The following is a 27,859-nucleotide window of genomic DNA, read 5'->3' on the forward strand; positions in this document are numbered from 1 at the left end:
TCTACACCAGGAGCACCACCAACAAACAACAAGACAACGCAGCGTCCAGCTTCCAGACCAAGTCAATAAACACCGTCTGCTCAATTCACGTGGAACACTCCAAAACGTTGAAAAGTAAGGCTGCATTTTCGATGAGTAAGTCCAATGAGAAAAAATATTTGTGATAAATAGCGTTTAGCATTTCTTCTCCCCACCATGTCTCTAAGTAGTAATAATAGCTATTGTTCATTAACCACTAACCAAACACCACTTATTCTGAGAGCTTTGTGTGCATAACTTTAGTCTTACATAATTTTTACAATAACCTATGATATTATTTTTGTTTCCATTTTACGAAGAAACTGAGGGCAAAGAAAGTAATTTGTTTGGTGTCACGCATTTGCTAAGTACCTGAAACCAACAACATGACTTACAGAACACATTCTTAGCTACTCAGACTCTGCATCTCCAAGTGCAATAAGGGATAAACACAAATATAATGAATTGCTGATATTGGAGCATCTGGGACATTACGTGTTGTGCACACAGTATGATTTGTACGAAGAGTACAGTCCATGAAAATATGGTGGTGTTCACAGTGGGTGGGTGGGAGGTTTTAGTAGAGTACATTACATCACAAAGTAGTTAACCCAAATTCTCTGAAACTTTAGGAGACAATGGTTCTCTCACCAATGTTTCCTGAATGACTCTCATTGGGCTATGGCTCTATGGGTAATTGCACTTAATATCCTTTGAAATTTTGCAAGACATATATGATATCAAGAAATAATTGATGACAGTGATGGCAGTCCAGACTGGCAGCTAGATGAACCACAAGGCCAAGTCCTGTCCTGTGGGAATTTTCCTTTGACATGATTTATCTTCATTGAGTGAGAACTCCAGAATTATTAGCATTTGACGTAGAAAGGGACCTTAAGAGGTGATGTGCTCAGAACTCCTTGCCTTTGGTCAGGTAAGGTGTTAGCTGAGGTCCAGAACCTCCTTGATATTGGAAATGGAGGAGAGATTAACAGGGATAGAGCCAGTGCTTCTGATGGCTTTCCTTCTATGTAGGGAGAAAGGGCCAGAAACTAGTACCGTGTTTCCCCCAAAAAAAGACCTAGTGAGAGAATCAGCTCTAATGCATCTTTTGGAGCAAAAATTAATGTAAGACCTGGTCTTATTTTACTATAATATAATACCGGGTCTTACATAATATAATATAATATAATATAATATAATATAATATAATATAATATAATATAATACCGAGTCTTACTAATTTTTGCTCCAAAAGATGCATTATAGCTGATTTTGCTGCTGGGTTATTTTTCGGAAATGAGGTACTTACTCTGTGCCAGCTAAAAGAGACACTCTATGCTTGACAGTTCACAAACATGAGTGTATCTCTTCAATAACTGAGTTAGGTGTAATTATTCCTGGTTGCAGAACAGGATAAGTGTTGCTCAGAAAATGTAATTACCCATAATCATGCAAATAATAACTAAAAGAATTGGGTTAAAGTCTGGTCTGCAGTGCTCAGAAGCCCATGCACTCCCCGCACCCCAGCCACGTGTCCATTGTATCTCAGGGCCTTTGTGTTCTCTTGCTCTATGTCTTGCTCTATGAAGAGTAGATGAACTGAGTAAGTGTAGGAACTCTTGCGTCAGGTGGCCTGGGTTGGAACCCCAGATCTAGCTGTGTGGCATCGTGCAAGGGACTTTGTTTTATCTCATTGCCCTCCTCTGAAAAATGGGAAACAATATTTTGTATCACTTCACAGGATTATTATAAGAAAATGCTTTCAAAACACAGCACGACGCCTTCTATATGAGAAACTCTCAGTAAATGTCAGTTTATGTTGCTAACTTCCAGCAAAGACCAAAGACTTAAAAAAAATCTAGAAGCAGCTTGATATCATGTATTTCCTAGTAATTAGGAACAAAAGCCAAACAAATACTTGAAGTTCATTGTTGAAATAATTCCAAGCATATCGCTGTGTCCTCTAATTTGCAGTAATCTCATACCAAAATCCAGCATTTACTGTGTTAAGATAATTGCTAGGAAATGATGGATTAACTTAAAGTATGACTCAGTCTATTCTGTAAAATCCAGCCATTCTGATATTTCTACCTTCAGCCAGAGAAGTTCAAAAGTAAGCTGATCAGTAGGGAAAAAAATGCTACAGGATGACATAAAGGCAAACATGTACAAAAACTTACCACTTTGATCTTTCAAACAAGCTTTTTCTGTAGGATTATTACCATCAACCTCTACAAGAAAAGAGAGCAATTATTAATCGTTTGTATCCATTATTCGACAATGTATATCTGTTTGACAGAGACGTAACAAGATAGAAGGAAGGAAGGAAGGAAGGAAGGAAGGAAGGAAGGAAGGAAGGAAGGAAGGAAGGAAGGAAGGAAGGAAAAGAAAGGAAGGAAGAAAGAATCTGCCAGTAGAGAGCAGAGAGCCATTAAAAATATGAGCCCTACAGTTCTAGGAATAGTTGCTCAGATTCTATGTATTTCAATAGACCTAGTTCACATGTTGTGTCTCTGCACCCAAAGAAGTTGAAGTTCATGAAGGATAAATTCTTTTCCTTTTAATCACAACTGTAGGGTGCTACCCAAGACTACCTTGTTTTCCTCCTGCATTCATAGCTACTATCAGAGTTCTTGCCACAAAGTAGCTGTTCAACAAATACTTGTTGAATGGAAAAAATAAACAGGAAAAGGGGATGCACTACAGTCTTTAGCACACACTGCTAACATGAAGGCTTGGTACCAAAACACATTTGTTTAATTCTAGAATCCAGAACAGAACCTTACATGTTTGAAGGAGTCTGGTTTAGGCAGATTTTCCATCTAAACAAAGGAGAGAAGCTATACCTTTCCAAATCATGTATATATCGCCAGTTTCCCCATAATTTTCTGGAGCTGTGGTGTTTGTGGACATCACAACAATATCAATCAAATCTAATGACTACTGAGTGATTATTATTGTGCCAGGTACTATGTTAAATGTTTCACATGCGTTATCTCACTGAATCCTCCAGTGACACTGAAGTGAGGACTCCATGTTACAGACCAGGAAGTGAGGTTTAGAGCGTATTAGTAACTTGGGGGCAGAGCCAGCACTGAAAGGATCCTTGAGGGCTATTAATGAGAATGAGCATGTAGAGAGTACTCTGTAAAAATAATCCACAGAAATGGGAAATAATCTATAGAGAGTCAACATAGTCCACCATTGTGAACACTAAACTCATCTTCTCCTCCACATATCTTAACTATGCTTAGCAAATGAGCTTTTTATTACAGAAGCTCGGCATTCAGTGCAATTCTTTCAAAGAATAGAAAGATAGACCAAGTCACATTCATAGTTCTCTGACTATATGTATAAAGCCTGCGGTGAGAGTGGTATTTATCTACATCGTTAAAAAAAGCAAACATGCATAAGAGACACAATGTCTTAAAAGATCATCGATCCTCGGATGGAGGGAAACAGTCTGGTTGTTTCGGTTTATCCTTTTTCTTCTAGATGTGTTCTTGTCCATATGGACATGCTCTCGTATGCAATTTTATGCCGTCAACGAGATCTATTTGTGGTGTTTGTGCTCTAAAATATGTGGTTTTGAGGTATAGGCTTACGGGTAAATACCATGATTGAAAATTTTAGTATAATCCTGTTTAGATGTTAAAATATCCTGAAGGAATGACTTTAATATGTCTTTAAAGTCTCTTTCTTTTCCTGGCAGTGACTTTATTTATTAAAAGATAAGTAAAAATCTCTTATGACCATGCACTGATTGAGGTAGAAACAATAAAGTAACAATTTTCCATAATAAAATCTATATGTGAACTCGTATCCTAACTTCTCTTCCTCAGTCGAGGTTGGTGGGAAACTTGGACCAGATTACTTTTATCTCTCTTCAGAATCACTTCATGTATCTGTGCCTCCATGTCATGATTCCAGCTTTTATCAAAAACAAAAACAACAAGCGAACACCTTCCAATTAGAAATCTGCTGTGGAATGACTTTAACGGAAATGCCTTCGTTAGCTTTGCAGCCATGAGAAGCCCACGGGAGACACTTGTTTCAGACATTAAGTGCCAAGTAAAGCGCATTATAAACTGACACTTTTCTCCTTTATGATCGTCACCTTGGAACTTACTCTACTTCTTATTTTCCCGTGATAACTAGAAAAATCAAAACCCAATAGGACACTTCAGCCCAGTGGTTATATTAAACGTTCACTTTGCATACTTGCTCTCCTGTTTTTAGCTGTAGAAATTATTAGTGTTATTTTGGAAACTACTTTACATTTACGAAAGGATATAAATAAACATATGAATAAATACATCCTTGTTATATTTTCAAAAGGAAGCGTTTTCACCTACATCATTTCATTTCCTCTTTCTTCATCCCAGCCCCAGGAGAAAGCCAAGGTAAGTGTTCAAACTGAATTTGATCATTGGAGAAACTCAGGTCCCAGAAGATAAAGACTCACTTCAGGAATTCAGAGCGGTGCCCAGCGAGGGTCCTAGCTCACCTTGCTATTTGTTTGTTCCCTTGCTAACAAGGGCTGGTTTACCACTGGGGACAGCACAAGCGGTTCCTTCTTGCGGGGAGCTCTGGGGTCTCTGGTACCTCATGTTAATGCCCCAGACTTTAGGTTCTGAGTCTAGTGAGTCACTGAACCCCGGCCAGGGCAGGGCCCTTCAGCCCTCTGCCCACACTCTCCAAATATGTACAGCCTCTGAGTCAAGGGCACTCCTTTGGGACATCACGGGGGACACTGAATGATTAGAAGAGTACGTTCTCTTTCCTGTGTGCGTCCTCCTTGGGACAGCAGTGCGTCCTGGTGCATTCATCCACACCTCCCTTCCTGGCCTGGCACACACTCGGACTGCAGGGCATGTGTGTCGAGCAGCGTTTCCACTGGCAAGAGAATCTTTCACCAGGTGGAATGCAAATATGTTTCCACATGGTAACCTCACCCTACCTTTAACTATGACGTTTTACCCTTTGGTAGTAACACACAAATATATATATAAAACACAAATCCAAAAAACCTAAGACCGTAATAAAACTGCAGCCGTTAAATTATTCTATTTGTTCATGGAGCTTTGGTCTTGCTCCCTCAGATGAACACCCATTTGTCACCTAATAACTCCCTGTTGACGGGTTATACTGTCAGTGTAGCAAAACTGAAGCGACAGTGACTTTTCTTGCTTAGTAGAACATTCCTGAAATATGTATCATTATTCTTATTTTCTGATCAAGTAAAATCATCAAAAGTGGAAGTTTTTAAAGCATTTACTGTGTGCTAAATAGCTAGGTGCTTCCAAATATGTTATTTCATTTAACCCATACAACTTAAAAACATCACTGTGACCTTCATATTTTGGGTGATAAAAGTGAGGCTGAGAAAAGTGAAGTAAATTTTTCTGTTTCTGTTTCTTTTTTCTGTTCTATGGGGAAATAGGACATTTATGGCACCATTAAATGTAACAACATTTAAGACATATGGGGTGCCAAAAAAATGTATACAAGTGGACACTTTGGTGAACGTTGCTCAAGCAGTAATTCGCTGTAATCAGAAGTGTCTGGACGCCGATGGTAACCACTTTGAGTAACTCTTGTAATTGCAGAAGTCAAAGGTGACTTGTATTCATCTCTTGTTATCAGTATATAATGAGTATTTCAATTTTAATAGCTTTTTCCTCTCTTAAAATATGTATACATTTTTTGTGGCATCCGCTGTATATATGTAAACTAATACTTGACAGAAATGGTGGGGCGTTCCCTTTGAAAAAAGTATTCTGCGAGATTGTATTTATATTTATGTACACATACCTTTCTTCATTGAAGGAAAAAGAATCTCTTGATCAACTCCATTTACATTATTCTCGTGTCTGACTACACATTTGTGCTCTTTATTCATTGAGTTTGCATTCAGGGTCAGCCAGCTGAATTTCATGTATGTGTCGTTAGTCTTCATGGTAGTTCCCTGCTGGGATTCCAGAATCGTATTGCTGTTCTTTTCCTTCCAATGTACCTTAATAACATCAGGGAAAAAATTCTCAAGAAGACAAAGATATGTTCCAGCCTTTTGGAGGTTTATTTCAGCCGTTGAAGGAAGAAAAATAGTGGGCTTGGGGGAGAATTCTGGACCAAAGTTTCTGTCTGTGGGAGGAAATGAAATAGCAATTAAGAAAAATTATTAGAAAAACACAAACATTGTGTGGTTTGGAGCACCCTAGAGAACAATAAGAAAAGCTGCCTTTGAATTAGTGCTTATGGTGGCCTTTCATCCACAATAGGTTGGGAAGTGCTTATTATTCTTACTTTCAATGGAAAAAGACATGCAAGAGGTCCAGTAACTTGGCCAGAGTCACAGCTATTAAATGCCACAGCTTGGATTAAAATGTAGCCTTTGCTGCTCTCCACATGCTAAGATGGGGTATGACTTTTAACTTCTCCATATCAAGGCTTCCAACTTTTGTGAACGTTTATATATTTTAAAATCTCTTTTGTATCATCAAGTGGAGCCTGTTTTCAAGGTGGAGTGTGGGTGGCAGGGAGGAGACCCGGTAACTTAGATGATCTCTACAGATGAGAATCTTTGGTCACTTCTAAAGTACTTCCCTGTCTCTTGCCATGAATTTTGTGACTCAAATTCGCTTTGGTCAAGTAACACATTCTCATGTTCTGCAACTCTGTGGAAACTCACTCTTCATTTAACTGATTCTGGAACGCACCTTGTTATCTTTTTTCCGTATAAATAAATGCCAGAAGGAAGCTTCTCATTTTGTCTAAAAACACCCAATGACTCTTACAGTGGGAATCTACTTCCACACGTACTTTACAGCCTATCAAGTTGAGCTTTCAGCTTCAAATGTGGACCCCGTGCCCAGTTCTGAAGTCATGGAGTTCTCCAAATTGATCTCTAATTTTATATGACATCTGAATTTCACATCTGAACCACTCCAGATTCTTGAGTAGGGCATTATTTAAAGTTGCACCTCCAAACTATTTATGATGCCTTGAATTTCAAAGCAAAATAGCAATATTTCCAAAACTTCTACTAGAAATTGTATTATTTTCAGAAATTCTCAGATTAATCTTATTAAGTGAATGTCCTGAACAGAATTTTGGTCACTTTAGAAAATGCTTACCAAAAGCACATTTCAGTTTGGAATTTCATTGAAGTTTAAGCATGACCGATATGACATATTTTGAGTACACCATATTTTGACTCTCAGTGTCTCCCCTGAAATTTGTATCTACACTATCAGGCTGCTGAGCCGTTCTAGAGCTCCATCATTTTTGTTGTTTTCCTCTGCTGAATAAAGTGTGTATATAATTGGCGTCACGTTAAAAGTTACGGTTCTAGAGTTTCTTGCAGACAGAATGTGAAAATATGTAACAAAATATCATATGTTTACAAAGGCATGTCACCTGAATGCTGAATGTTACTTGATGACACATTTATTATTAATCTAATGGTTGAAATTATAAATGTCAGAACCCTTCCCAAGTTGATTTCTAACTGAAACATCAGTGCTTTACTAATATTCTCTTTGGACTAGCGTGGAGCTAGTTTAACAATTCCAAGGGCATTTTTTTAAGAAAAAAAGAATTGGATTTCTCATTTGAGAAGAAAAGGAAAAAATATCTAGAGAATTTCTGCCTGTGTAGCAGAGCTTTTGATTTTTATACTAAATCAGTGAGCAAACAATGTTGAGATTTTCAATTATGCTGTAAATATAAGTAGGTCATAATGTGCTTATTTTAATTTTACATATCTTGCTATTAGTGCAGCGGTATTTTATTGATTATAACAGGAAGACACTGTACATTTCTCCAACCACATACTTTGGTTTTAATTCAAAAAGCATTTTATGATAAACTTGAAATTTCTATATTGTAAAACATTATTCTTATCATCCATCCCTTTTCCTTAGCTAGATTCTTTGTCATTTTTCTCAAGATAAAATTAATCTTGAACTTCCATAACTTTCTCAATGTTAGTAGTTAACTGAATTAACTTTTACTTGATTATATATGGTTAGTGCCTATATTTTGGATAATTGTATCACGTTTTTTCTTACATTCTTTTTTAAAACTTATCAACTGTTTTTTTATGGTCAAAATCATTTTTATGATGCATATAATGGAAATCAGTTTAGAAATAAATAAGCCTTTACAATATATTTATATATATTCATTTGCATAATCAAATAATACACTTGAGTTAAATTGCCTAAGTTGTTTAAATTTATTAAGATGCAGCAGTATGAATTCTATAGAAATATACTAAATGTCAACTAAATTTTCAGTTGAAATATCATATTTCAAACCTACACATTCATATTGTGTTCTCTATTTTTTCTTCTCATTTTGCTTTTATCAAATAAGTAGTTATAGCTATTTTATGTTTACAATTGAATTTCAAAGTTATGATGTTTTTAACTGTATTTAATTGACTTTATATATTAATCATTTTCTGTATGAATTTAACGTTTTTTTCTGATAAATATGAGCATTAAGTGCAAACTTACTGGCTATAAATTTTAAGACAAATAATTCTTGGTGTTAGAGATGATATCAGTTAATACAAAGGGTTAAGATTTAAAGCACATAAAACAATAAGAAAATTAAAAGCACACACGTTAATCTCATTTTTCATGCCAAATAAGGGAAAAGTGGTGAGAAACAGAAACAAATACCTCCAAATTCTTTTTTTTTTTTTTTGAACATTTAGAAGTACAGCTGAATTCTCTGGGGAATTTCTGCTCTGTCTGTATTATAAGCTGCAAACAACTCTTCATACTGGATACAATTCTCCCTTTGTACGTGGATTTGGAAAACATCCATCCAGCACTTACAATGTGTTACAGTGTACAAGTACTTGATTCATGCCATCTCAATCAATTCCATGCAACCCCTCTGGAGACATGCTCATCCCATTTTATGGATTAAGAAACTGAGGCCAGGGAATAATCGCCCAAGTTCACATTAGCAGTAATTGGTGGAACTGGGGCTCCAGATCATCCTGATTCCATAGCCCCGGCTCTTTCACCATCAGAAAAGAAAATGCACCAATTCACAGAACTGACCTACGATAATCAACTTTGTTCTTGGGCCAAACACTTCCTTGATAATTACATGCATTATACATGAGCATTTTCTACAAATCCATACACACACAAAAGCCAAATCCTGTACAATATTTGCACAGTGTTGACTATGCATGCCTTTATTGTAATGATTTCTTTTCACAATCTCTCCGAGGATTTCTACACCTAATCCCTATCACATTCCTGTTTTTTCTAAATACTCTTACTATTATTCCAATTTAATTGTTTCTTGTCTTCCCTCTGTTACCTTGAAAAAACTGCCTTCTTCTGGTACCTACCTGTGATGACAAGTTTTGTTCCATCGCCGAAGATTTTTCTATCATAATTCCACTGTGATTTAACCCATATCAAAAACTATAGACTAATGTAACTTCTCTGAGTTTTTCAAATGCTAGTGGAACCGTGGTGGGCTGCAATTCAAGACTTCAGGTTCTAGTCCTGGTTCATTTTGCTCATAACAAGTTGTGTGGCCTAGCAAATCAAGTAAATGCAAGCTTTTTGTGTTTTATCTGTCTGAAAACAATGATGTTACTATCAATTCAACATCACTACCAGTGCCAAAGAGACACCAAAGTGAAACAAGATTTGAAAAGCAATTAGATCAAAATACAATGGAAATAAGAGATTATAATAATTATTAACAATTGAATTTTGATAACTCTGTGTTCCAATATGACATTGTAATCGCTTGGCACCAAATCTGGATCAATAGAAATTCAGCATTTGGGGGTTGCAGTAAAATGGGTGACAATGCATTCCACTTTGCTGAAATGCGTCTGGAATTTTGAAAGCCAACATCACAGCAAATGTGCCTAATCAATAAGCAACCATTTGTCTTGTCTCATCTGCATTTCCAGTGTTAAGAGAATCAAAGGGAACTTTGGCTAAAGCCGAATAATATGCGGTCAGCATATGGAACTGCTTCACTCATGTTATCCAAAACAAATAGCTCTTTCCCCATCAACAACACAATCTATTGGCTTTCCAAGCTTTCACCAGAAATTTCAGCCTCAAACGGACGTCTTTCCAGCTCATGCAGAAAGTTCAGCTTGAAGCTCCTGGCATTGGGCCTTCAAGCCAGAATGACTAGAGAAACGGCAGGATGCCCGGCCTCAAATCCTCTTATTGTCACCTTAGATCACTGAAAAGTACCTGGCTCACCACATCTGCTGAGGGTCACCACCTGGGAAGGTCATTAAACGTTGTAATGTCCACGGCACTGATGCAGTGGTAGTGCAGACTGGGTTTCTTTAAGGGCCATTTCTTCCATTTTATAAAATGGATGTTGAAGGCAATAGTCACTCTTTTACTTCAGTTTCCTCCTAAAGGACTCACACATTGAAATCCTGTTTTTATGGAGATGTGATCGACATAACTCTTCTACCTTTGAGCATAAAATTTTACCCTGTGCTTCTTGCTAGATAATTATAGGCCTTTTTTCTTCTGCTTTCTTTATTGCTTTTGATCTCCTATTTTTATTCCATGGTCTGACCGTAACTTGTGTACTTAATGTTAGGTCTTCTCAAATAGATTTTGAAAATAGGTTGTTTATATAAATGACAAATAATTTGTGCATTATACCTTGTTTCTTTTTCTTGTTTCTTTTTCAGAGGTTGATAGTTTAATAAGGCCCAACTCGAAGATGACACGAGAGATGGGAAAATAAAGTTTGCAAACCCTAGCTCTTTGTGATGTGGATGCAAAACATGCAGAATTCCAATAGACAAAGTGCCAGAACATAAGGTAAGGCTTTTGTTCCCAAATCATCCCTCACAAAACAGGGGTTTCCTGATATTTCAGTCCTTGTGTAAACTCTCACATTAAGAGAGCTCTTCCGATATGGTTCTTTGATCAAATAATACTCCTTGGACAAGATATCAACCTGAAATAGGTTAATTTTTTAAATTTATTTTACATAATACTAGTTTAAGAGTCAGAACTGGTAAAACACAATAAAGAAATTTAACATGGATTTGGTAAATATTACTTGGGATTAAAGTCTCTACAGTTTCGGCTTACATTGTGCACGTATAGAATAACAGGATAAATGAAAAAAGTGCTTTTTTAAACTTTGTAAGTGGGTAATAGTCTCTTCAGATTAAATTTCCAGTGAAGTTATCATACGGGGATCTCAAAGCAGGCACTCAACCCTGAGGTGACTTCGAAAGTCGCTTTAAAGTAGATGTTTTAGATGCATGTGAAGAGTCCAAATGAAATATTTATTGAAATGTGAGGACAAAAATAAATAAATATATCTCACCTGATATTGTATTGATATAATCATTAACTTTGTAGCTACAATCCAATTAAGAAATTAAATATTATAAGTGGATGTTTAACTTTTATCTATATCAATATAAATGTATATATGCAAGTTACAACACCCTTTCTTTTTTTTACTTCTAGATATTTCTCCTGGAAAATGAGACAGCACCTTATATTTAGGCTAATGATATCTGAGATAATAGTCTAATCGTTTTTAGAAGGAGATACCAATTAGTCTTAGAAATTGAAAGTATTTGGCCACTTGTTCTAAAGTGACCTGTAGACTAGATGAGAATTAATACATTTATCTGTAGTCCTGATTTCATAAAAACTCCAATGGTAGTAATTTGAATTCTGGAGGGTTCACATTTATATCACCGATCATGTCCCAGCCTTTGTGGCAGACAATTTCTATATTTAATTTCATTTGATCCTCACAACATCCACTTGAGATGGTGTTACATAGGTAGAAGAAATGGATGGAAATATATCAAAATGTTAAACGTGATGTGCCAATGTTAAATTTTGTTTTATTTTATTTTTGTATTTCCAATTTTTTCTATAATGGCCACACAGCATTTTTATAATTTTAATAAAGCAATGACCAGTGAATCAAAATTTATTTGCTAAAGGGTCATTATGCAGAAAGTAATAGTTGAAGAATCGAAGTCTATAATTTTCCCTGCACCACACTCTCCTAAACAACATTTTCCAGGGCCCTCATGAATTATATCTGTGTCATCATTTTTCAATTTGATTGCTACAACTTACATCGAAAACATAATCAGTTGGAAGAAAGAGGACATATAAAATTGCTTTTTAGTGTATGAATTCATTTGTAATATGCTCACAACCACAAAGAAACCAAAATTTATCGTTTGTTTCGTTTTTTTCAGTGCTTTATGAAAGTTTGTGAAAACTCGTTTGAATGGATGTGGTAGGTTAGAACATCCTCGTGAGATGTATCTCATACAGACAGAATTTTATCTCTAAGGCTAATGAGAATGAAAATTTACTGGATTGAATTTAGAAGAAAACAAATACAGCTTATGACATTCTTGAATATGGTCATGAACCTAAATATTTTGATATTTGATATTAATCATCTGCTGACCAAATGACAAATTTAGCAAGTTTTTCTTCATTTTTTCCATTGGTTATTTCTGGAATCAAATAAATAAAATATGTAAACTTCTTTACAAATCTTTCAACAGGAAATATCAAATGGCCTGAACATTTCTGCCCTTCGGGCCTCACAGGGTCTCTAACCAGTTAACTCCTTGTTAGTGTTAGTGACCTCCGTGGGACATCAGGCAGACACCTGCCTCCAAGGACCTGGATGGAGTCCCCAATCTCTCCAGAGATCCCACCAGACTGGGACCAAATCCAAGAATTCTGAGACAGCCCCAGCACCTAGGCTGCAGCACCCGTGTCACCTGCATGTGCTCCCTACTTTAACTGAAGAATTTAAAGAAAACTTACCTGTAACGATGAGCTGTGTACCAGGACCAAACATGTTGCTTCTCCTGGCAACTGTCTGCCCACCAACTGAAAAGCCTTTCTAGAAATATCTCTTTGTGTCTGTTTTAAATTTGTGCCCATATTTTTTTAAATATTTACATAAATATATAAAAATTGACCCTGCCAGCATTAAACCAAGATGAAATTGAAACAAAAGCAAATTATATATACATGTAGTCTGGAATTGAAGAACTTAACCTTCTCTGCTTGGGCAGCTTGGGTTATGTCATTTCCATATCAACTCACATACGTTGGAGAGTACGATTTTATCTTTGTCACTATTTTGCCTGAATTTTCTAAGTCTCCTCTCTGAAAGGGTTTTCATGTATAAAGTCTGATCTTTGCCTACAGTGTAATTGAGAGTTAAAATATATTTGTTTAATTGTCAAAGAGGAACAATGATAGGAATAATATATCTGAGTATTTAATAAATGCATTTCAGTATGTTGCCAGGTATTTTTTATTTATATGTATTGAGGGGTGGGTATCTGGACTGATTCTAAAATAACTTATTTCCAGAATATAATTCCCATTGATAGCAGACCAGATAAGCTGTTACAGAAAGCAAATTCTTAATAATGTTCTCTTTAGCTATTTATTGCTGAAAGACTGCTCCTTTGGAAATGAAAATCCCTTCCAGTTTCCAGGGCTTTGACTATAAATCCTGTCCTGCTCAGCAGAAGATCCTATTTGGTTTGGAATTCCTACAGCTGTTCCATCATAAGTAGAACGCAAGCCTCAGTTAGGCAATTAGTTAGTTATGCATTTTAGTACAACTGCTATAGTTCTTTTTTCCAGCTACAACATTTCTAGCAAATATGATGGCACTACACAAAGAAAATTGAGTGGAACGCTGTCAAAATGACTTGTCATTTTATAGAAATACCTAAGAATCATATTTTGAGTATTTAGTGAATGCATATTCAACACTACCATTTGACCTTTTTTTGGGGGGAGAGAGAACTAATTTCTGTGCCATGATTAGAAGCAGAAGCATTGTTTTCATGCATGAATAGTAATACAAATTATGAGCTATTACTAATTAAGTAGTCAATTAAAGAGTCCATTTAAAATGTCAAGCTATAGAAGAGTAAATATTCATAATATAAAAACGTGACTTATTGTTTCTAATATCACATTAATGGTCCACAGCAATTACTCATGGGATCTTTAGGTAAATAACCAAAAGAGTCCAAGCCTCAGTTTCCTTATCTATGGAATGGGAATAAGGGGATCTCCTATACAGGGCTGTTGCAGAATGAGATAAGGCACTGAAACTATTTAACACGGTTTCTGGCCCTCCATAAGTATCACCTAATATTAGTATTCTCTTTAATGTGATGGTTTTGAACCATTGTATCAAATTCTTCCACCAAACAAAATGTATGGATTTTATAAGCAATAACTATTCATAAATTAAGAAAGAAAACGAGCTCATGAACCCAAGACCTCCTGCCTTTCTGGCAGCCACAGGCCAAAGAACATAGGGCCCAATCAAGCCAGAATCTAGAATACTTATTCACTAGACTAGAAATGTCTTGTTCGCCCTGTGATCTCCAGCATTCCGTGCAGAGAGAATGAATGAACAAACAAGGATGTAAACCATGCAAACTCTTTTTATGGACTTTGGAGCTGAAATGGATTATTGAGCTGAAAATACCATTGAACTGTGCCATCTCCAGGCAATATGATAATATTTGTGATAGCATAAATTTTGACTGATCTCAGCCTACCCTCTAAGAAGCTAGAGTAATAAGAAGGGAGACGTATTGATGTTCTCTACTCATTTACTATAAGAATTAAGTTTTTGCGCTGGTGTTAGGGATGAGATGAAAACCGATAATACAGGTTTTGCAGATTATTGAGACAAAGGAGCACTATGTTTTACCTCAAATATAGAGAAGAGATAATAAAAGTGCCTCTCAATTAAAAGAACATTTACAGCAAAAGTATCTTACCATTAAATTATACAATAGTTTACAGATATGGTCCTCAAAACATGTTAATTTCTAGCCCGAGTCTACCCTTTCTTTGTGTGTGTGTGTGTGTGTGTGTGTGTGTGTGTTTGCTCTAAAAGTAGAATTCCAATCTGTTTACAAGCAGGGAAGTAAATAAACCATTTACAAAGTACTTTTGTTTCCATGTGCAGTGACCGGCAGCTGCAAAACAGCCGATCCTGTCCTGAGGCCAAGCATGTGGCATTCAGAGAGGGGTCATCCTCAATTGTTTTATCTAAAGAGCTAGAGTAAAATTAGAAAAAGGCTACTTACCAGGGGCAGTTACTATGAGTTTAGTTCCTTCTGCAAAGATCTTGATCCAGCCCGAGCTATCACACTGGTTACAGCTCCTACAAAAATCTCACCTTCTCCTAAGCTTCCTGACAAGACCAAGTGAAAAAACTGTGATGGCCATTTGATCTTCTGGCTTCCTCTGGAAGTTCTTGAATATAGGTTTCCTGTCATCTGATATTTCTTAAGTTTCCTCAGATAAGTTGGCCCAGTTGTCTATTTTTCACCAATGCAGTAATCATCAAAAAGGACTAATGCAAAATGGAAAGAATAAGAGCAGTATAAGATCAGGACCAACTGGTCAACCAGCTACTTTTCTAAATCACCAGGAAAGGTATTCAGGGAATTAAGCTTTTTTTATCTCCAGGTGTTCAATCTGTGAAACTGCTCAGAGATTGCATCAAAGGAGAGGTCCTTCCTTTGTCAGAAACACCAGGGCTGCTCTCTTAGCAATTTGGGAATGTATTTCTCTTCAGTAACTGAAATGCAAATTTGCCAACACAAAAATACTTGAGAAATGTGAACAAAGGTCTTCACTTTTAATAAATCTACTTATGTCTTTTGGCAACATGATCCTTCACCAGGCAATGGCAAATGAGAAAATAATTCCTGTGATGACACAATTTTTCTTGGAATAAAAGAAGTAGAATTCTACCTACTATGAAATGTTAGATTTCTTATTTAAACTAAAATTTAGAAACAAAATCCAGTTCTCTGATATGCTGAAAGAAGAAGCCTCTTGGAAGCTGTTCTATAATCTTACGCCACTCATTATGGATCAGGAGACAAAGAAATTGTGGGAAGCAACTCGGTGCTACTTAGTACGGGTGAGTTGTCCATCTGCCAGGACCCAGAGAGGTGAAACCTGACGATTCCCATCTCCTCTTCAGATCCACCCTGTCCTGGCCGAAGTCCAGTGAGCAAACACTGCCTCTGCCCCTGAGAATGAAGGGATGAGGTGGTCACGGTGGACACCTGTCCATTCACAGCAGATCACACCCCCCAATGCAGTGGGAGAGGTTGAAAGGGCTGGCTGAAAATTATGTTTGAAATGTTTTGTTTTTTTTTTTTTAACTGCAAATTGCAGCTTATTACTTGAGCTGTCAAATACCTTTTTGCACCATTGTAGGTGTGAATGATGGCTAATCAATCCCTTTCTGATAGCTTGTCCTCTGTTTTTCCTTATTCCAAGACCATGAGTAGAATTATTAGGAACTTTAGGAGTTGTCTATATTTCAACGTCCGTGAAGAATTTAAGTAATCAAAAGCAAAAGAGTAATTAAAGAGTTATAAAATACTTTATTAATATACAAGAGAACACTAGAACTATAAGAAGAAAACGGTACAAGATTTTACTGAAGAGCATAAAATAAAACCTGAATCAATGGATAGACATACCATATCCATGAAGGGAAAACTCAATATCATAAATAAGCTAATCCTCCCTAAATTCATACATATAAATTGACTACAATACCCATCTGAATTATGGCAACATTTTATTTTCTGTTCTATGTTTTAAGGGTTGGGGTGGGTAAGATAAGTTAGGTAAGTTGATTTTAAAAGCTAATAGGGAGAATAAATATGAGATAGTTGAAAAATAATTTCCAGTAGTGAATAGCCATTCAGCATAGTAGATTTTAACACTTATGACAAAGCTACTGATATAATGTGATAGTGGTGAAAGAATAATGAAACAAAATAAAGCGAAATTTACCACAATAATGCTCCAAGCATATTAAAATATGATACTGAGTTTTTGAAATGTAACGAAAAGACAGATTATTTAAAAACTGGCTTTGGAATATTGATTAGCTGTTGCAAAAACAAAAATAAATATATCCCTAATACCACATAAAATAAGTTCCAAGTAGATCAGAAGTTAAATTAAAAAGTATCTAGATTATTATTCTAAGCAAAATAAGTCACGCAGAAATAGTCAAGAACCATATGACTTCACTCATGTGGTATAAAAAACTGAATGCACCAAAGAAACAAGACAACAAAGAAACTAAAACTCACAGACACGGAAAACTCTTTAGTGGTTACAAGAGGGTAAGGGAAGAGCGGGTGGTAGAAGAGGGTAAACGGCGTCAAATATATGATGATGGAAAATCTATGGTGATGGAAGGAGAACTGACTCTGGGTGGTGAGCACACAATGTAATATACAGATGATGTGTATAGAATTATACAATTGAAACTTATGTAATTTTACTAACCATTGTCACCCCAATAAATGTAATTTAAAAATATATTTTAAAAATATAAACAATACACAAAACAGCAAAATGGCAAAAGTAAGCCTTTATCAATAATCAGTTAAACGTAAGTGAGTTAAATTCACCTGTTAAGAAGGCAGTATGGATTTTAAACTGTATTGCTAAACGTGTGTTAGGATTCCCCAACAGGAGATCCTGTATAGGAAGGCATTGTGTCTGAGTGTAACAGGTAGGCATATCAGTCTAAAATGCAGAGTTTGTTCTCAGTCTGCATTCTCAAAGAGACCCAGACCACACTGAAATGAGAGAAGGGCCACAGGTTATCTCAGGCACATTTTCAAGTTGGTTTTCCTGATTTTTTTAAACACTGATTTAGGTTTCTAAATTGTTACCCACAACTGTCTGAAGGCCAGATTTTCTGGGCAAGATTTTAAAATCCCACAAACTCTCTTAATAAAAATGACCCCAACATTTGATTGAGGCACTTGTACTTCTATGAGCTAACAGCACAAACCATACAATTTATTTAGCAGTCAGCAAAGGAGAAAACAAGAGCTATAAATATTGTCAGCAGTTAGGACACATCCACATAACTAGAAATATTATTCTAATGAAATGTTTATCATTTTAACTAACATGCACTGAATGATTAGAATGGGAAAGGTTTTCCTAGACATTTATAAAAAAGAAAAAAAAGCACCTAGAGATGTGAGTTAGGAAAAACAAGTAGGAGACTGAGTGTGCCATCAGTAAAGGAGCTTGGAATGGAAAGGGGGTAAGAGACACTTTTACTTAATTTTTAAGAAAGGAATTTGAAGAGTTTTTACTCTTTACAGTATTTTCAAATAAACATTTCTAAAAAGGAATAAATGGTGAGGGCTTCAGGAAAGTGACATAATCAGATCTATGCTTTAGGAAGATAAATGTATGAGCAGGAAGGTAGGTTAGTCAAGGGATGTTTCAAAGATGCTGACCATAAGCCACTAAGAGAACTCCAGGGACCCATGTTATTGCAGTGACAGTGGGGAGGGCCAGAAGTGCTGATGCAATAAACATGAGCAGTTTTATTAGGGGTTTAAAAGGATGCACGTGAAATGAATCAAATTACCATAAAGGAGGTTGAAAGTAAAGAAAAAAGATGTTTTAAAACCGGAAAGATCAGGTTCAAATCCCAGCTCTTCCATTCCTGGGGATGTGTCCTTCTTAGAGCCTCAGTTTCCTAACCTTTGAAATGGAGATGATAATAACCGTGTCTCAGAGTTTTACAGAGTTCAAATGAGATCGTGTATTTAGAACAGATTATGGGAAAGTTCAGCTCCAGGGAATTCACTTTCTAAGAAAGAACGGAATGAGCTTTGTGTACAGAAATTGGCAATTTTGCTTTTAACCTTGCTTTATGTAACACACACACAACTCACTCACCATATTCTGAGGTGACTACCTGAGTCAATTAAAATTCTACTTCAAACAGGATGAGGGATGAATAAATAAGCAAGTCAAGTGAAGTCAAACACAAGTTTCAACGGAATTGCTTGAAGTTCTGCATCACTTTTTCAGGTTTGATGATACTTTCATAGTTGACCAACTTCAACCAAATTTGGTAGACCATCAAAATCTATGCAGATACATCTTACGTTTTGTTTAAGGCTGTGGTTGCCATTTTGAAACAAAAATATTAATTTATACATCCTTTTCATCTTGGTTTATTTCTAGAAAATTTTATGGCTTTTAATTAAATTCTGGTATGTGAATAAGTTCCAGAAATTTCTATAAGAAAGATGGCCACAGGCTGTCTTAAAGAAATATGAACATATTATCAGACACGTACAAGACATAAAATCTCATACTATCTGTGAGCCACTAGCTTTCCAGGCTGATATAATGTTGATTTCACCTATCACTTGGATGAAATCAGGTATGTTTCTAAACAGTACAATAGATCATTGGAAAGTACTGAGTTCACTTGTTTATTAAAACTCAACGCAGCGATTGGCAGAGGCCCAATCATTTCACTTTCAAGCAGGTTCTTCCCTTCAGCGATTTTACCATCTGTCTTCATTTGAACTTGGTTATCTCCTAGGCTCTTAGGACTCTTTTGAACTTTGGGTACTTTACATGCCACTATGTACAATTCAGATGCTTCTTAATTTACACAGCACCCACAGGCAAACGTGTTTGATGAAGCACTTGTTTCTTCTTTTTGCAAACAAGAAACGTTTGTTTGCCTGTTTTGAACAGTGTGCATCAAAGGCACTTGCATGTGGAAGAATCTCTCATGAGGAATAAACATTCTACCTTAGCTCAAAATCTCCTTTCCTTCCCACCCTTCACCCCCGCTCCAAGATAACAAGCCGTGGCTCTCTGTTCTTTGCTAGTAAAAGGAATGAAAATTCATAAATTTCCAGTCTGCTATGAATTAGGTACCATGCATACATGTATCCCTCTTCAGCTTCACCTCTGCGATGGTTATTACTATTATAAGACGGAGCGGAAACTGGGAGCTAAGGAATTCAAACTGAGCAGGGATTTGAGTTCAAATTCACAAGATCCCAAACTGGGTTCGTTCAACTACTTCACACTTCTTGTGTGAAGTTGGAAAGATGTGTGTCGCTGGGACAGTTTCCAGGTGTATTCCAGGTCTAGATAATTTAGAAAATCTGTATCTCAAATGGTCAAGCACAAGATATTGGGTGTTGCTTTCTGAGAATCATAGAAAATAGCAAGCAAAGTAAAAAGTAAGTGAAATGGCTGATTTGCATACCCTTAAAGCAATGGTCAGTCAATGCAAGCACCTAGCAAAAAAATCTGTGAGGAATGCATCTAGTTTAGTTCAAATATCAAAATAAATCCCACAATTTAGATTCTTTTCCCTTGTCCTTAGGTTACACTAGGAGATTCCATGGGAACATTCGGGCCATGCAGTTCAAATGATAAACATTATTTGGATTAAGTAGTTATTTCTGTCATGGGCTTTCTGATTACCTTGCATGTGTAGCTGGGGGAAAAAGAGTTTCTAAACTTCATTAAGTGAGAGAGAGAGAGAAGTGGATCTAGGAGGTTGGGTTGGGGGCTCTGTCTGGACAGCCAGTTCTAGTCTCAGGTGGTGAACCATGTGGTTTGGCCTGGTTTGTGGTTTACTTTATGGTCAATGACAGTTCAGTTCCCAGGGTTTGCTGTCTCTTGTCGCAGGTCTCATACTATGGGAAACACCTAAAGAATATTCCGATTTCCTCATCTCTTTATCTCTCATTACCAGAGGAAGCACAAAATGTGGAAAATTAAGAAAACATCATCTAGCTGACAAAAAATCCTTGCCATTGTGTTAAATGACACAATGTACCTTTTACCTTTACTGATACAGGGAAATTTTGAGAGAAAAATAATACAAATTGTGAGAATCAGGGGAAGAAGTGGAATTGGAACCAGCAATTCTGTTCTGGATAATTATTAGACATCCAAAAAGAGAGGTTTCAGCTGTAATATAATGATATAGATATTGTTGTTATTCCTGTTGTTATTTTCAAGGTTTTCCTCGTAAGTTCTTGGACATGAAAGTGTCCTGAGTCACCCCAACAAAGCAGAAAGCGGGTCAGGGCTATCACATTTATAACCCAGTACATGACCCTCCAGGCAGGAGTGGTGCAGGTATCAGCGTGAAGAGCAGGGAACTTAGGCCTTAGTTTGGCAGGTCCTCCTGTAACTGGGAAAGATTTATAGATACATTCATGAAACATCAATCTCCACCTCCCAGATACCCGTATTTTGGTGTGTAAGCCATGGAGAATATTCTAACGGTTGAGCATTTCAGAACAGATAGGAGACTACGGAAATGAAGAGGAGTAAGTAGCCCTGGGAAAACAACATGGAGATACACAGAGTTGGAGTCCATCCCCTGGTGAGTTTTATCCCTCATCAACAGTGTAGAGTCACATACTTTGCCTACAAATCAAACTCTGTCGGGTTCTAGGGATATCAGTTATGAAGTTGTTAAAGCTTCCTTTAGAAACAAATACAATTTTACTATAAAAAGTTGAACAGTGACCATAAGAAAGGCAGGAAAAGACACTAGACTAAAAACCTGAAATGCAGGTGCGGCTCCACCTCTGTGGTTAACGAGCTTTGAAGAAGTCATTTGCCGTCTCTGGGCCCCAGCTTCCTCATCTGAAGTGTGGGCATTGGGCTGTGTCCTAAGGGCCCTTCCTGTCCCCACAGTCTATGAACTTATGATCAAGAGCATTGAAGAGCCGCTTGTGGTTCCTGCTGGGTGACAGGAGTGGAGGCTTGGCAGCAGGGAAGGTTTTCTTACAGGTCCCTTGTGACTCTGTGACATTGTGAGATCCCAGCAGGTACAGTAGTAGGTGCCTTCATCGGACTTGGTGACCTTATTGATTATCAGGTAAAAGACTCCGTTCTCTTTCACGTCTGTCTCCAAGCGGGAATTGGGAGCGTCTAGCTTGTAACTCTTGGTTGAACCATAAAGGATTCGTCTCAGCAGATCCCCTTCTTTCTGTTGATACCAGTGCACGATGGCATTGTCAAGGGGAACCCCAGACAGCTTGCAGCGTATGTGCACTGTCTTGTCTGGTGTCCGCGTAAGGGAGAGTTGATCCTGAGATATTCTCATTTTGCTGTCTCCATCTGAAAAGCAAGTGAGAGAACTCAGAGGCACTGGCAAGGTTGACTCTGGACACGAAAACAATGACACGACAAGAAAGGAGAAAAGTCAACCTACAGACCCACGCCAAAGACAGAAGGAAAATGCACAGGGTTGGCATAGCCAGGGACTAGTCAGAATGGACGCTCTGAGGCGGTGTGAATCAGGACGTGAGATGCAGGGACAGCCCTTGTTCTGAGAGGCAGTGATGGCGGAGGAAGGTTTGCTTTAGAACCAATGGAAGTCCTTCTCAGTAAGCTCTGTCGTGGTGTTATTTTATCATGTTCCTGGTATAAGGAAACTATGGATCCCGGAAGACCACATGAAAAAACCTATGATATAATAGTTCAATTATAACTTCCCCTTGGTAGCAATTGCCTCCCATTTTTCCTTAAAATGTTGCTTCAAATATGCCTATCCTTGAGCTCTTTTCACTCCCTTAGTTATAAATTTTTCACCATATTTTGTGAGAATGCGGGTAGCTATGTATGACTATCATGAGATTTAAAGGAAAGTATCATTACTTTATAATAACATATGAGATAATATTCCCACTTTAAGAAGAAATATGTACATTTTATAGATCAATAGTTCACAAAGTTCACAAAGTTTAGCAAATGTTACCAATTACTGTGGGTATTACTTTAGATGCTATGATGTTACTTTACTGTGTTATGAATGAAGAAAGATGTTGGAGGGAAAAAAAATCCCCTTAGTTTGTTTCCCTCCACTCTTTTCCTAGTCACTATTCTTAGCTTATCAAAATCAAAGCTACTCTTTACTGTTGTTTGGAGGACAATGTAAGATATCATTTCTAGAGTTCCTGACATGGCTCAGTGAACTGATTTAGTGATAACGGGAAAGGACGCTGTGATATGTTGAAAACGATATTAAAATTTTCACATATGAAACCTCATTCATTCCTCAGCAACTCTGTACAGTTGTTACTACTACGTCCACTTAAAATGGACAAAACACACTATAACCAATTTAGTGACTTTCCTATTTCATGCTGTAAATAAGAGGCTGAAGCAGGAAAATGAAACTCATGTCTATGTCACTCAAAAGCCCTTGTATCTTCCATCACTCATTCACTCATTCATTCATTCAATTTTCAAGTCAACAATGTTGAACACTGGATTACGGCTTCCTTCCTAGGAGGCTTTCTATACATGGTGAGGCGGAGACAATTGGGGACACTTAGAAAAGCCAGCATAGGCCCCGGAGAGGTGAGTATAGATGATAAAGTGACCGAACTGAAAGAAGCATCACAAATTGGGTCCTTGGGCTCTAGCTCAGACCTTGCTCAGCACACATGTGCAGGAGAAACATCCTCTATAGACAGCAGTCACGTCCCTCTGAGAGGTAGAAAGAAGGAGGAGATGTGTGTGTTTGCACAGGTGCGGCGCATGGGAGGGTTTTTGCTCAGTGACAGTGAGTGTTTCCACGCAGTGGGTCCCAGCAGGCGCAGTAATACAGCCCAGCATCTGCTTCCTTAACGCGGTGTATCCTGAGGCTCGCCAGCAAATCACTCTTCTGTCTCCTTGCTTCGTATCTTTCCTCACTAACACCTCGCTCATGGACAACATTTTCATTTGAGGAAATATACAGAATTCGTCTTAGTGGTCGGTCTGGCTTCTGTCGGTACCAGTGTATATATCTACGCTTTGTTAAAGTATCTCTTTTTATTTGGCATTCAAGAAATGCTGTGTTTCCTATTTTCTTGGTAATGGATGTTATAACTTGTGTTATTCGAATGTCTCCACTTGTATCTAAAACAAAAACAAAAGCAAAGTTAGTAAAACGTTGACATTGATTAAAATAGTACACATTTGTTCTCTATTAATGAAAATCTTGGGGTCTGAAGTTTCCATTTTCTTCCTGAAGAATTCAAGGTAACGATGGAATTTGTCAGCTTAGTTTGAATGGCCCTGTGGCTTTCTTCCACCTGAGTGGGCTAATTTGGCTGTCCATGCTTTCTCTCATTTCCCCTTGAATGAATGAGATATCCCCTGGGTAAATCCACTCACAAGTCCAAAGGGACACCACCACCATGACCTGCGGCAGGAGCAGCATGCTGCCAGCACTTGTCAGTTGAGTGATTGAATAATGGGATGATGGCAAAGCACATCCAAGGGCTGATTTAGTAAGAGGAAGTGGTGCTCTGCACACACAGCTAAGACCCATAGCCGCAGCAAATGGGGCTCATGGTATTTCCCCAAAACGTCCTGTGGATATAGGTCTGCTAACAGAATTTATCGGCAGATTTCTTCATTACTGTGTGCTTATTACCATCTGATGGTGACATTAGTGTAAAGACACCATTTTCTTGTTAAAGGACTATAAAGTTTTATGGTCTAAAATTGAAAGGGAGAGAGAGAGGGAGGAAAGGAAAAAGAAGGAGAGGGAGATACAGAGAGAAATATATTTTTGCTGGGCTGTCAGTTTTTCTTCCAGTACTTTAGAGATTTCACTCCAACGTCTTTTGCTTGCATAGTTTCTGACAGAAGTCTTTTATTTTATTTTTTATTTTTAATTTTTTTGGAACTTTGGGGGACAGTGTGTTTCTGCAGGGCCCATCAACTCCAAGTTGTTGTTCTTCAATCTAGTTGTGGAGGGCGCAGCTCATTGGCCCATGGGGGAAACTAACCAGCACCATTCTTTTTCAGAGCTTGTGTTCTAACCAACTGAACCATCTTACTGCTCAGAACTCTTCCATTTTTTATCCCTTCTGACTGCCGTCAAGATATTTTCTTTGTGTTTTCTTTGGTATCTATCCCTCGTTCTGGAAGGTTTTTAGCCATTATTTCTTTTAATATTTCTTTTTTTCCATTGTATCTTCCTTTTCCTTCTGGGATTGTAGTTATAAATGTGTTGACAAATTGGATGGTGTCCACAGGTCTGTACCTTTTATGATTTAAGATTATCTGCTCTCTATACATCTCTCTATTCACCTTGCATTGCAGTTTGGGTAATTTCCAGTGGGCTATCTTCATGTTTTGCTATATTATTTTCTTCTCTCTCTATTGAGTCTACTGGTGAGGGCTTCCAAGGCCTTCTTCATTTCTGTTACTGTGCTTTTAGTTTATTGTATTTCCTTTCATTCTTTTTAAATAATTTTCATCTCTCTGCTGAAATTTCCTGTCTGATCTTGCATGTTGTTTATCTTTTCCATTAAAGCCTTTAACATATTAATCATACTTATTTTAAATTCTCTTCTGTTAGTTTCAACAACTGTGTCATGTCTCAGCCTGGTACTGATGATTGCTCTGCATATTCAGACTGTGTTTCTTCTGAAATGTTTGGTTGCAGCTGGACATGCTGTATGGTACAATAGATACTGAGGTAAATATATTTTATGTTTGAAAATGAGCGCACCTTTCCTTCTGCTAGGCCTTTAGTGTGGGTGTTTGTTTTAATCTAGTAAGGAGTTAGACTTGGTTTGAAGTTTGTTGTTTAGTCAGCAGGGTTGGAGTTTGTTGGTGGTGGTGTGCAGAGACTTACAATGTGTCTGGTCATACTTTGTGTTTGACTTCTTGTCATCGGAGGCTCACAGGGACGTTCAAGGAGGACTCAACCCAGAACAGCAGTGACCAGGCTCTTGTCTATGCATCAGGAAGAATTCAAGGGCGAGACAGATACAGGAAAACATAGGAAGTTTATAGAATTGAAAGTACACACTTGAGAGGGAAGTGCTGGGAAACTCAGAGACTGAGTTGCACCGAGGAAGTCCTGACCATGGGTCCTCATACTTTCAGGGGGCAGATTTTGGTAATGTCCCGTTGTAATAACTGCAACATGAATGAGATTATAATGACATGTAATTAGCTAACAGTTAGGTCCCAGTCAAGGGCATTAGCCTTGCTGGATGAAACTGGGTCTGGTTTTTCTCCAGCTGCTGGTGCGGGATACCATCACTTGTTACTTGTGTAACCAGTGAGGTGCTTCGTGTTTTATCCTGGAGGGCGTTGTCAATTTCCTAGGCTACTCATCCTGCCGCAGTCTCACTTTGGTTTCGAGTCTTCCATTTGTTCTGCGCCCCAGAGACAGCCTGTCTCTTGAAGTGTCCTTAGCTCTGTTTCATTGTTATTTTTATTCAAGATTTGTTAGCATGCTGGTGAGAGGTGAGGAAGGGGACCTTCTCAGATATATGGGTTAGGACTCCATCATATACAGGTACAGTAAAACTGGGTCTTGAGAATGTGGCTTTCACAAATGTTCTTGCCCTCTTTTAGAGGTAGAACATTTTTTATCCTCTTTCCCTCCCCCACCTGCAGTAGGTATCCACTTCCTTCAGGCCATGGTTTTGATACCCATCCTTCTGCAGATGAAATCTTGTCACTTTGTGAAAATAGGGGATGGTTCCGGGCAAAGATATGGTTAGGGCTTCCTTTTCCCTCCTTCAACTGCAGTGGAATTCCACCTGTGCCTTTTTTGAAAATTAAGTTGTATTTTGTTTTTCTTTCCCTTACAGTGTAATTGGGTGCATTAGATCTGGGTGGGTTTTAGCAGTAGCTGCTGTTCCTCCTGCAGCTAGCACCAAAGGGGAAGCTTTCTTGTGGATTCTTCCTGATCTTCCCTTCAAGAATCTTAGGGGGTTCCTGGAGAAAACCTTAAAAGGTAGTGGGAAATACCCTGTATTTGTGGCCCCAAGTATTTACACACTTCCACTAGTCCACACTCACTCTTATTATTTTATTACAAATTTCTAGTTTAACCTTCTGACCAGCCTAACTGGTGTTTGACAGCGTCTGTCCAAGGTAAGCAAATGCTCAGCTCCTGTTTCTTCCTGCAAATGACTGTCTGTTTCCAAATTGAGTAAGTCCCTTGCCCTGCAACCAAAGTTCTCTGAAGGGCTCAAGTAAAGTCACTATTTTCAGGTTTTCCTTTTTTTTTTTTTTTTTTTTTTTTGTAATGTTGTTGTAAGAGGGGTGCAATCTCATTGCTAGTTCTCTATATATCTGAAAACATACTGACCCTCTTTCTCAGTTTTCGATTGAGGTTGCTTATCTTATTATTGAGTTGTGAGAGAGCTTTGTATGTTCTAGACACCTTTCTTTTTTCTGTTATGTGTCTTAAAAATAATTCTCCTAACCTGTGGCTTCTCTTTCATTTTCTTATCATCTTGAAAAGAGCAGAAATGTTAATTTTGATGAAAGTGCAACACATCAAATATTTCTTGTATGATTCTTCTTTTTGTGTCCTAAGAAATCTTTGCCTAACCCAAGGTGACAAAGATTTTCTCCTGTATTTTTATCTAGAAGTGTAATGGTTTCGGTTTTATATTTAGGCCCGTAATCCATTTTGAGCTAATTTTTATATATGATGTTTGCTGTGGATTGAGGTTTTGTTTTTTTTTGTTTGGTTTTCACATAGACAAACAATTGTTCCAAAACTATTTGTGAAAATGTTGTCCTTTGTCCATTGCGGTATTTCCTTCCCTGGCATCTTTGCTAAAAATCAGTTAACCACTTATGTGTGGGCCTATTTCTGGATTCTCTATCCTGTTCCTCTTGTCTACGTATTTATCCTTTCATCAGTACCCCCGTGTTGATCATTGTAGCTTAATAGTATGCCTAAGGTTTTAATCTTTTCACCAGTGTTTTGACTATTCTCTGTCCTTTGCCTTTTCATATAAATTTTACAACAAGTTTATTAATTTCTGCAAGAAAAAAATTGTCCTGGGATTTTGATTGGGATTACATTAAGTCTATTTATCAATTTGACAAAAGTTTGACAACTTCAACATATTGAGTTTTCCCGTCCGTGATCATGGTATGTTCATGAT

General features: G+C 37.5%; 1 gene segment (V, D, J or C); it reads right to left on the reverse strand.

Annotated features, from left to right (window-relative positions):
* The window catches only part of LOC117012567 (T cell receptor gamma constant 1-like), a 72,359-nt gene that overhangs the window by 564 nt on the left and 43,936 nt on the right, over window positions 1–27,859 (reverse strand). The window contains 2 exon segments of the C gene segment in view: window positions 2,202–2,252; window positions 5,836–6,165. Of these exon segments, the coding sequence occupies window positions 2,202–2,252; window positions 5,836–6,165 (381 nt within the window).

Source organism: Rhinolophus ferrumequinum, chromosome 20, assembly GCF_004115265.2.
Source record: "Rhinolophus ferrumequinum isolate MPI-CBG mRhiFer1 chromosome 20, mRhiFer1_v1.p, whole genome shotgun sequence".
Classification (NCBI taxonomy): domain Eukaryota; kingdom Metazoa; phylum Chordata; class Mammalia; order Chiroptera; family Rhinolophidae; genus Rhinolophus; species Rhinolophus ferrumequinum.